Here is a 12,089-nt window from a genome sequence, read left to right as displayed (position 1 = left end):
CATAGTTGCCTTGTTTATTAAAGCACTTGTCATACCGTACAACTAAGTTTTTAATTCCCTCTTCAAAGAACCCGTGCGGTTAAAGGCGCTGCAGTCTGGAACCGCAAGACCACTACGGTCGCAGGTTCGAATCCTGCCTCGGGCATGGCTGTTTGTGATGTCCTTAGGTTAGTTAGGTTTAACTAGTTCTAAGTTCTAGGGGACTAATGACCTCAGCAGTTGAGTCCCATAGTGCTCAGAGCCCATTCAAAGAATTCGGCTGGCTGCTCCGACAGCCAAGAGTTCACGGCCGCTTTCACTTCATCGTCGTCATTGAAGCACTGCCCGCCAAGATGGTGTTTCAGGTACCGGAAAAGCTGAAAATCGCTAGGAGCAAGGTCGGGGCTGTATGGTGCATGGTCCAAAACTTCCCAGCCAAAAGAATCAATCAAATCCCGAGTCTTTTGAGAGGTGTGAGGCCTAGCGTTATCGTGCAGGAGCAAAACTCCTTTTCTCAGCATGCCGCCCCTTTTGTTTTGAATTGCTCTGCGGAGCTTCTTTAGAGATGCACAGTAGGCATCTGAGTTGATTGTCGTTCCTCGTGGCATAAAGTCCACTAGTAAAACACCGCGCCGGTCCCAGAACACAGTTGCCATAATCTTGCGCTTTGACAGCGTCTGTTTGGCTTTGACCTTGACGGGTGAGGTTGTGTGTCGCCATTCCATCGATTGTCGCTTGCTTTTGGGAGTGATATGGGATACCCATGTTTCATCTCCAGTGACAATTTGACTCAACATGTCATCCCCTTCTTCCTCGTAACGAATCAAAAAGTCCAATGAAGTGGCAAATCTCTTCCCTTTGTGGTCCTCTGTGAGGAGTCTGGGTACCCACCGAGAACACAGTTTCTTAAAGTTTAGGTTTTCAGACACAATTTTGTACAAAACTGTTCTTGAAACTTGTGGAAATTCCAAAGAAAGAGTGGAAATTGTGAATCTTCTGTCCTCACGAATCTTTGTTTCGACTGCAGCCACCAATTCATCAATGATCTCAGAGGGCCGGCCTGAGCGTTCTTCGTCATGGACGTTTTGACGGCCATTTTTAAACTCTCTAACCCATTGACGCACTTTACCTTCACTCATTGCATTCAAGCCATAAACTTCTGTTAACTGACGATGAATTTCTGCAGCTGATAGGCTTCTCGCGGTCAAAAAACGTATCACTGACCGTATCTCACACGCGGCGCGCGATTCAATAATCGTAAACATTATAAAGTGGCACAGCGATGCGTACACGTCAGCTACAGAGCTGCAACTTGCATCAGTGTGAACGGGAAGAATGCCGGCAAGTGGCGCGGTGGCTTGTTGCGGCGTCCGCGCGAACTGCGGGACTATACGCGCGAACGGCCCTTACTTAAAAAACAACCCTCGTATTTTCAGGAGTTCAGGGAACTGGGGTGATGCAAAACTTTTTTGATGTGTGTGTATATAGAAAAGGACTCAGACTTATTTACATGGCGCCCATTGCTTGCGACACCGTTGTAAATTGAAAGTTAAGTATTGTCAGCTTTCTTTTTTTGGAATAGAAACTATTAATGTGATTTGCTCGAATTGTTGTATAGCATTCCGAGAACGCAGCATCCTTTAGGCACACTATACGAGACGAGTGGGCAGGTCACCACACATACAATGTAGATTTTGTGAAGGTTTTTGAGAATGTTGACTTGAATCCACACTTTACATTTCAGAATGTAGCAGGGGTAAAATGCAGGGAAAGGAAGGTTAGTTACAAGCTGTACAGAAACCACACTGAAGTCACATGAGTCAAAGGGCATGAAAGGGAAGCAGTGGTGGAGAAACAAGTGAGAGGGGATTTTAGCTCATCCACGATGTTATTCGGAGTCTACTTTGAGCGGCCTGTGAAGGAAAACAAGGAGATTTGGAAACGGAATTAAAAGTCAGGAAGAAGAAATAAAAGCTTTGACGTTCGCCAATAGAGTTGAAATTCTGTCAGAGACAACTTTGGACTTTGAAATGCAGTTGGACAGTGTCTTGAAAGGAAGATACAAAACGAAAGTTTACAAAAGCAAAACAATGTTAATGGAATGTAGTCCTATTAATTCAAGAGATGCTGAAGGATCTGGATTAGGAAATAAGCTACTAGAGGTAATAGAAAAGTTTTGCTATTTCTGCAACAAAATAACTGATGATGGGGAAAGTTGCGAGGATATGAAGTGTAGACTAGCAGTGGCAAAAGAAGCATTTCAGAAGAAGAGAAATTTGTTAAAATCGAGTATAAATTTAAATGTTAGGATGTCTATTCTGAAGGTATTATCTGAATTGTAGCCTTGTACAGAAGTGAAATGTGGACGATAAGCAGTTCAGACAAGAAAAGAATATAATTTTTTGAAATGTGGTGCTTAAGAAGTCTGCTGAAGTCTAGATGGGCACATCGCATAACTAATGAGGAGGTACTGAATGGAAATGGGGAGAAAAGAAATTTGTGGCATAACTTGAGTAAAAAAAAGATGGATCAGTTGATAAGACACATTCTGAGACAACAAGAGTTCGGCAGTTTTGTGTTAGGAGGAATTCTGTTTGGGAGGGAATAGGGGGTGCGAATTGCAGAGGGAAATCAAGAGACGAGTACAGTAAGCAGGTTAAAACTGCAGTGGGTTGCAGTAGTTATTCGGAGATGAAGAGGCTTGCACAGGATAGAGTAGTGTGGATTGCTGGACACCAACAAACATGTCCTACTAAATTAAATTACATTCCACGTGACGTAACGGAGGCATGGTTAGGCCTTTGTAACTACCAGACTGTAGTCCTTATTCAGCAGATACCTGCTCATTACTTGACTGATACCATCAGCAATTACTCCGACGACTCCGTCGATGCTGCCTCAAATGTCATAAGGATTCAAGTCCTTTTCCCACTTTTTATTGTATTATGCCGTTGTTGTGATGTTATTTTATGTCTTATGACCCTTTGTACTTTTATGAGTAATACTACCCACTGACCGAAAGTGAACGCAACATTAAATAAACGCGACTTTGACTGCTTTTTACAATCAAAGTATAGTAGCCCCTGCAGTTCCGCAGCAACTTTTAAAAATACACATGGAGAAGGGTGGGGAAAGAAAGCTATTTTGGCCCACTTTTTAGAAGTGAGGAACTGAGAAGAAACGAAGAACTAGCAAAACTATAGAAAATCTAAACCTGCGTGGTCAGACGCTGATTTTTCATACATAAGAATCCGGCGTGTCTACCGCGTTGGTTCCTCTCCGGTCATCGAAAAATGTTTTATGCAAGAAATTTGTTATTTTTCCATACTACTAAGAATTGGTCTCACCTGAGAGATCCAGCCCGGTGACCCCTGGGAAGATGGCGCACCGCTCGTCGGAGAACCAGATGAGGTGGCGCACGTCACCTTGTTTGGCGTGCTCGTCTGTTAGAGAAAGCAAGAACTGTAAATGAAGCGTCTGTGTACAGCTAAAAGCGTCTGACATGAAAGGAAATGCTGGAAGCAAAGAGCAATGAATTAAAGGAATCATAACTAAAAATTTGGAAGAAGTGGAAGATTTATTTTGACTAAATTTTTATACCTTTTCCATCATCTTTCAACATTGCGGTAGGAGTACATTCATGGCAATTGAACACGGACATACTTGATCAATCGAATCTGTTGCGTTGGAAAGCTACGTAGTGGTACGTACATTATCAGATTATCTAATCAAAAGTTACCGAATACCTACACTACGTGATCAAAAGTATCAGGAGACCTCCAAAAACATACGTTTTTCATATTAGGTGCACTGTGTTGCCACCTACTGCCAGGTACTTCTTAACCTCAGCAGTCATTAGACATCGTGAGAGAGCAAGAATGGAGCGCTCCGCGGAACTCGCGGACTTCGAACGTGGTCACGTGATTGGGTGTCACCTATGTCGTACGTCTGTACGCGAGATTTTCACACTCCTAAACATCCCTAGGTCCACTGTTTCCGATGTGATAGTGAAGTGGAAACGTGAAGGAACACGTACAGCACAAAAGCGTACAGGCCGACCTCGTCTCTTCACTGATAGAGACGGCCGACAGTTGAAGTAATGTGTAACAGGCAACATCTATCCAGACCATCACACAGGAATTCCAAACTGCAGCAAGATCCACAGATAGGCGAGAGGTGGATTTCATGGTCGAGCGGCTGCTCATAAGCCACACATCACGCCGGTAAATGCCAAACGACGCCTCGCTTGGTGTAACGAGCGTAAACATTGGACGATTGAACATTGGAGAAATGTTGTGTGGAGTGACGAATCAAGGAACGAAGTCTGGCGATCCGATGTCGGGGTATGGGTATGGCGAAAGCGCGGTGAACCTCATCTGCCAGCGTGTGTAGTGGCAACAGTAAAATTCGGAGGCGGTGGTGTTATGGTGTGGTCGTGTTTTTCATATAGGGGGCTTGCACCCCTTGTTGTTTTTCGTGGCACTATCACAGCATAGACCTACATTGATGTTTTAAGCACCTTGTTGCTTCCCACTGTTTAAGAGGAATTCAGGATGTTGATCGCATCTTTCAACACGATCGAGCACCTACTCATAATGCACGGCTTTTGGTGGAGTGGTTACACGACAATAACATCGCTGTAATGGACTGGCCTGCACAGAGTCCTGACCTGAATCCTATAGAATACCAGTGGGATGTTTTGGCACGCCGACTTCGTGCCAGGCCTCACCGACCAACATCGATACCTCTCCTTAGTGCAGCAGTCCGCGAAGATTGCGCTGTCATTCGCCACGAAACCTTCCAGCACCTGATTGAAAGTATGCCTGCGGGAGTGGAAGCTGTCATCAAGGCTAAGGGTGGACCAAGACCATATTGAATTCCAGCATTCCCGGTGGAGGGCACCACGAACGTGTAAGTCATTTTCAGCCAAGTGTCCGGATGCTTTTGATCATATAGTGTATTAGAGGACATTAATATGTGGTGTATCCACCCTTCACTCTTATGACGATTTCAACTCTGCTAGGGACGCTTTCAGTGCGGTTTCTGAATGTCTGTGGAGAAATGGCTGTCCACTGTACCTCAAGAGAAACGAGAGAAGGCAGTGATGCTGAACGCTGTGGTCTGGAGAGAAGTCAGAGAGTAGCGTGATCCGTCTCTCCAAATCACTAGTGTCCGGTCAGCCCATGTCCAGTGGCGTCGCTCTTTGCACTAAAGAGTCGCCCAGCACTGACTACAGAAATGTGTGGCTTATGAGCTGCTCTAAAAGTGTATGTCATTCTTTTTAACTCCCTACGCGCAGTCATTTTGCTAGCTGGGCTGCTGGCAGCACATTGGAACTCACGAGTGCCTCCCGCTGGTTTCAGCCACCCTCTGCAGTACTCGACGGTCCCAGCCGGTCACTAAACGGAGTCTGCCTGGCCTTGGTTTAGGTGTGTTTGTTTCTTCGCGTTTCCACTTCGTAATCACATCACCAACTGTCGACTTGGGCAGCTTTAGAGGGGTTGAAAAATCTCTGATGAATTTGTTACTCAGGTGAAGTCACTGAGCTCTACTGGCCAATCCATTCCGCTGTTACTGCTTCTCTCCTGGTGACACAATACTACCGTCTCCTTTTATTCCGGCAGGTCCGCTTCTTGTGACAGCTAGTGGCCAATTTCAAGTTACTTTAGGCTGTTCACATTCTACTGATCAGGTGGTTTATAAGCATAATTTGTGTACGAAACGTATGTTTCAACTGATTCAATTTGTACAAAAAAGAAAAAACGACTTTCCGGCGCACTGACTTTGGTGGTCCTGGGTAGGGAGACGATAACAATCATCGATTATGTGTCCACGGAGTTAGCCGCTATTCGTCACTCATGACTTTTTCGAAGGAGAGAAATATGAGTCACATTAACTTACAGTCTTGTATGTTGCAGCAGGACGTAGTACCAACAACCCGAACGAATGTACAGATAAAAATTTTCCAACAAGCTTCAAAAGAGTGGAATCTTCAAGTCACAGAAAGTTGGAACTGATGTCAAAGAAGAGAAAAGAATTCGAGCAGCATAATTTGAGAGGCTGGATCTTGTGCAAAAAGCGCCACCTATAAGTATACATAAGATTTTCCGCGGAGTACACATTTCGAGAAGTGCTATGTGGAAATTCTGACCTGCTCATAATACCTGAGAAACAGGGCCATGAGTCAGAGCAGCATTGAATCTGTGTGGCGGATTAACGACCGTTTCGCGCGCTCGTTTAGCCGAACGCTGTGCTGCTCCCCACATACAGTCTCAGGAAATGCGATAGAAAAACGCTTAAAATACGATAACATACAGAACACACAAATGGTGCACACGACTCTCCTTAACAAATCCTCAAACAGTGCACTGCGTACTAGACAGGATAAACGCTAGGGAAAAAGACTGTTTGGAGAGTTTCGCTAGATCAGCAATTACGTGTCCGTCATTGACAACAAGTATTGGAACTGGGACAAAAGTAATTTCAATGTGGAGTTCACATCATTCAACCGACGGACAGCCCATCACTGTACTCCTATGGACAACATCTTACTGTTTTTATTGTCCACTTATGACACCTGTTTCAGCAGAGATTGGTCTTACGTGGACGAAAATTTGATAAATATTTATTTCTGATTGTTGGTAATCTGTATCAAAATTTGAGTCTTTCTTTGTCTGTATTATTTTGGCATACCCCAGCGTCAAATTGGGGTGCCCGCAAGATTTCTAATACCTACGGAGGTATCGCTCGATCACATTCATTGGAGATGTCTTCATTCACCATAACACTTTACACACCAGTACAATTTAAACCAGCATTTTTGATTTTCCTGAACTTACTGATTCACTAGCGCGCCGCAAGTTCTACAATTACGACAGAAGCATCCGGAAAGGATTTGCTTCTCAGTTCCCTTAAACATCAATGAGCTGGGTATTTGAATCGATGTGAATTAGTGGTCAGAGAATCAGAAACACGTCACAGGTGTCTTTATTTTGAGGTCATGGCGTGAAGAGACACATATTATTCACAAAATAAACATTATGAAACAATCAGTTTTCCATTTTAACTTGTTTACTTATCCGAGAACTATTCACGTTCCGGTATGTTTTACTTAGTACTTCAGTTTTGTTTCTTAGAAAGGCCTGGCAAATAATCGCAAGTTCTTTACCGACCTGATGCCATATTTTTTGTTTCAGCATAGGAGAGAGAATTTCACGGACGTACAAGAGGGTAAGTCTGCTCAGGGCTCATTATTACCTTCGGCGTTTCGTAGTGGATCCCACCGTACTGCCGCCCTTCGTAGTCAAGCCCCAGAGGTAAATGCAAGCTGAAGTTGAAACTCTGCAGACGGTACGCGCCAGCGTTAATAACCTGTTGACAAATGAATTACAGATTCACTTCATGTATTGAAATCACATATGCAGCCCGCAGCTTCAATTTACAGATGGTAAAGAATTAAACTCCGTACATTACATACATATACGAATAAAACATCCAGGCGTATACACAACACTGAACATCCTATAATAGGACTAAATCAAAAGCAGATACGAGCACATCATTCCGAAAGATAAAAAAAAAAAAACAATTTGTTGAAATAGCTACAATTTATTACAACAGACACAGTTTGTTCAAAGACTTTTAAAATATCATTGGAAGAACGAGTACTGCCTAAACATAGAAAATATGCTGGAAGAAGAGCAACTAATATGGAGAAAAATTATTAAATAGCTACTCGTATAAAAGCGTTTAGATGATCTTTATATGTAAATCAAAATGTTCTTATAGTTCAAATGCATGTGCCAAAAACGAATCATGTCAACAAACAAGCTGTCGAAGTCAATGAGAAAACAGAGACAAAGTGAAGTGGCACAATGATGAAAATACTGGATCTGCACTGTGAAACAGCAGCCTGATTAATGTTTTCTGAATTTCCCACATTACGTCAGGTGAATGCCGCTACAGTTCCTTCAGCAGTACTCTGTAATCCACACTGGAAATGTTTGGCAGAGGGTGCATAGGGCCACTTTAAAACTAAATTTCTAGCTTACCACTCTCGAATAGCACACAGGAAAAATGAACACCTTAGTCTTTCCGTGAGCGCTCTGCTTTGAGTTATTTTATCACGATCGTCATTTCTTCCAGCGTAGGTGTAGTCCACAAAATTCTGTTCCTTTCGAGCTAGTGCTTTTTATTCGGTGGTATGATAAACAACCCCTCTTATACTGAGGAAGTAGAGGTAACGCTCTATCAACCACACAGTATGCCACGTTGTCGCAGGTGTTGTACTCGTAGTTAGTTTTTGTAACGGCAACCCACCATAAATTTAACATCAATGAGAAGAATGTGATTATGTGGGGCTGTATTACAAATTAAGGCGCGTTATACGGTATTTAAATTTATCTGTGAAAGTTTTTAACCATTTCACTCTCAATGTCATCTACGCGTTGTGCTTGCACTTTCATGGTAATTGTGTTCATTTTTGCAGAGGTGCTAATGATGAGCTACACTATGTGATAAAAAGTACCCAGACACCCCCAAAACCATACGTTTTTCATATTAGGTACATTTTGCTACCATCTGCTGCCAATTACTCCATATCAGCGACCTCAGCAGTCATTAGGCATCGTGAGAGAGCAGAATGGGACGCTCCGCGGACTTCGAGCGTGGTCAGATAATTGGGTGTCACTTGGGTCGTACGTCTGTACGCGAGATATCCACACTGCTAAACATCCCTAGGTCCACTGTTACCAATGTGATAGCGAAGTGGAGACCTGAAGGGGCACATACGGCACATAAGCTTAAAGGCTGACCTCGTCTGTTGACTGACAGAGACCGCCGATAGTTGAAGAGGGTCGTAATATGTAATAGGCCGACATCTACCCAGACCATCACACAGGAATCCCAAACTGCATTAGGATCCACTGCAAGTACTATGACAGTGAGGCGTGAGGTGAGAAAACTTAGATTTCATGATCGAGTGGCTGCTCATAAGCCACACATTACGCTGGTAAATACCAAACGACGCCTCGCTTGGTGTAAGGAGCGTCAACATTAGACGACTGAACAGTGGAAAAACGTTGTGTCGAGTGACGAATACGGTACACAATGTGGCGATCCGATGGCAGGGTGTGGGTATGGAGAATGCCCGGTGAACGTCATCTGCCAGCATGTGTAGTACCAACAGTAAAATTCGGAGGCGGTGGTGTTATGGGTGTGGTCGTGTTTCTCATGGAGGGGCTTGCACCCCTTGTTTGCACTATCGCAGCATAGCCTTACATTCGTGTTTTAAGAACCTTATTGCTTCCCACTGATGAAGAACAGTTCGGGGATGGCGATAGCATCTTTCAACACGATCGAGCACCTGTTCATAATGCACTGCCTGTGGCGGAGTGGTTACACGACCATAACATTCCTGTAATGAACTGGCCTGCACAGAGTCCTGACCTGAATCCAATAGCACACCTTTGGAATGTTTTGGAACGCCGACTTCGTGCCAGGCCTCACCGACATCTAGACCTCTCCTCAGTGCAGCACTCCGTGAAGAATGGGCTGTCATTCCCCTTGAAACTTTCCAGCACCTGGTTGAACGTATGCCTGCGGGAGTGGAAGCTGTCATCCTGGTTGAACGTATGCCTGCGGGAGTGGAAGCTGTCATCAAGGCTAAGGGTGGACCAAGACCATATTGAATTCCAGCATTACCGATGGAGGGCACCACGAGCTTGTAGAACGTATGCCTGCGGGAGTGGAAGCTGTCATCCTGGTTGAACGTATGCCTGCGGGAGTGGAAGCTGTCATCAAGACTAAGGGTGGACCAAGACCTTATTGAATTCCAGCATTACCGATGGAGGGCACCACGAGCTTGTAAGTCATTTTCAGCCAGGTGTCCGGATACTTTTGATCACATAGTGTATGCCCGAAACTCGTAAGCAAATATAATTTTTAACAGCAAGTAATCTGATGATTTTAACCAACTAAGAATCCAAAGAAATAAGACGTGCTCAGAGTTTAGATATTGGTCACAGGCTTCTTGTGCGACTTCGTGTAGTAACTTAAGCTAATTTTAACTAATTTTGAATTGACTTCATTTAATCTAACTATATGTTTTCCGTGGAATTGGATAGAAGAGATAAGTGTGTAATTTTTCCTCCTATCTATGTAATTATGTAGTTCTCAATTCGTTCGAGCAATCAGTCATTCATAATAGGAAACACAGTCATAGCTCAGTCACTCAAAATGATTCAGAAATTTTACTTGTTGGAATGAAATCAGGCGATGATTCTTCTTCTCTGCAGGCTCGTGCTTTGCGGCAGTCTGCTAATCTGGCAAAATAAAATGCCTCGTATTTTTGGGAGCGTTGTATAATCAGTCGGGAAATCTCAGAGCGGATATTTGGCTTTGATGAAGTTTAACCTTCCGAAGAAGTAATGGAGCTCTTGGATTATTAAATGCAGGTTCGTATCCAGTCTTTCGGAAGTTCCCTCCTGATTAACAACTACGCAATATATCGATGAATATCATTAATTCTCAACTGTCAAATAACGAAAATGGTTACAGACCTTTTGTATGATGGAGCTATATCCTTTGAATCGTACAATTTCGTATCAGTTATCTTTTGTAATAAATCTCAATATTCAGATTACAGGTCTTCAAACAATGCTCAGGCTAATCGGCACGAAGACAATATCTAAGAACCACCAGAGAGAGTACTACAAAGAATAATTATGCGCTCATGGTATACCTATTGTATGAAACTACTTTGCTCATGGATTCTGCGAGTATGAAGATAGAAAAATAGTAAACGTCATTCAAGGAAAGCATTGTATCAGAATAATTCATCGAATATAAAGAGATATTACAAGTGGAAATTCATCAAATAGTAACAAGACAACAACGCCGCAGACCACTATCGTGGCGTCAAGCGGAAAAAACTCACAGAAGTTTGTCCTACTAGTGAAGGTTCGTGTGATCATTATTATCAGTCATATCAAGTGCTAGAAATGTTGACCTCGAACATGGATGCATACTGTAAATCGATACCACATGGACGATACTGCCCACTGAAACTTATCGCAGCATACCCCATATAATACGTCGTTTCAGGTGTTTTAGAGACGTCGACGTTTCTTCGCAGGCTCTAGTTTCAGTTTTCCGCGCAGATATAAGTACGGAGGCGATATGTCTGTTAAACGTTCAGGCCGTTTTGTGTTTCCTAAACGACCGAACCGACAGTGCCCAAATGTTCTGTAAGGAATTTGTGGTAAACCAGGAACACTGGTACCATATGGGTTGTCTTATGTCTTGTGGGATATCCAATAACTGCGACATATCTGTTAGGGACACCTGTGGTCATTTAGAGTCTCATCAGTAAAACAGAGACCAACGCTGCGATTTTTGAAATGCACGCACCACACTTTGGCAGGTCAAAGTAGCTGCTTCTTCGCTTCTCTCAGCCAGCATGGATTTTTAAATTACCAGAAGATTAAACTGCCCTTGATTTGTAAACGATGTTTCACCTGTAAAAAAGTTTTGAATAGAAGCGCCGCATCATGTTGCAGTTATCGTTGACATCATTCCTAGATCTGTAACCGATTTTGGCAGTCATTACCATGAAACTGTTGATCAAAAGAAATGTGGACAAGATAAAATGCATTGGACTGTACTATTCGCAGAAGACTGTTTTGGTTGATTCCGCTCGCACGGTCGGAATGCCTCGTACTGAAATGGATTACCTGGTACCGCTATTAAAGGCTTAGTCATATTTTCTCATCAGAGGCTCATCTTCTGCGATGGTGCATTATGTTTATCAAACATCCATTTTCATGAATTTTTCAAATAATATTTTTCAAGGTAGATCGTGACATCTCGGTGAGTACAGGATATATTTTAGCAAACGGTTGCACCGCTTTTCTAATAGTGTGCCGATAATCGCCATAAACGAAGACCATAACGACATTTTTAACTGCCCTATACATTGTGGAAATCCGAACATCTTGTTTGACCGTAGCAACAGCAGAGCACCGACCGATGCGCTTCAAGTGCACTGGTGAACACATGAACCGTTCCTGAATTATTTATTAGCATTCATTTTGCGTTAAAGAGCAGACGTT

At 43.2% G+C, this 12,089-nt stretch overlaps 1 protein-coding gene across 1 annotated transcript in view; it reads right to left on the bottom strand.

Moving 5' to 3' along the window:
* The window catches only part of LOC126262652 (integrin alpha-PS3-like), a 440,796-nt gene that overhangs the window by 147,842 nt on the left and 280,865 nt on the right, over positions 1-12,089 (bottom strand). The window contains exons 19-20 of the mRNA XM_049959421.1: positions 7,237-7,350; positions 3,327-3,422 (exon numbers count right to left, since the gene is read on the bottom strand). Coding sequence (XP_049815378.1) covers positions 3,327-3,422; positions 7,237-7,350 — 210 coding nt within the window. The remainder of the gene's footprint in view (positions 1-3,326; positions 3,423-7,236; positions 7,351-12,089) is intronic.

The sequence above is a fragment of the Schistocerca nitens genome, chromosome 6, assembly GCF_023898315.1.
Source record: "Schistocerca nitens isolate TAMUIC-IGC-003100 chromosome 6, iqSchNite1.1, whole genome shotgun sequence".
Classification (NCBI taxonomy): Eukaryota; Metazoa; Arthropoda; class Insecta; order Orthoptera; family Acrididae; genus Schistocerca; species Schistocerca nitens.
This window is presented reverse-complemented; position numbering and strand designations above follow the sequence as displayed.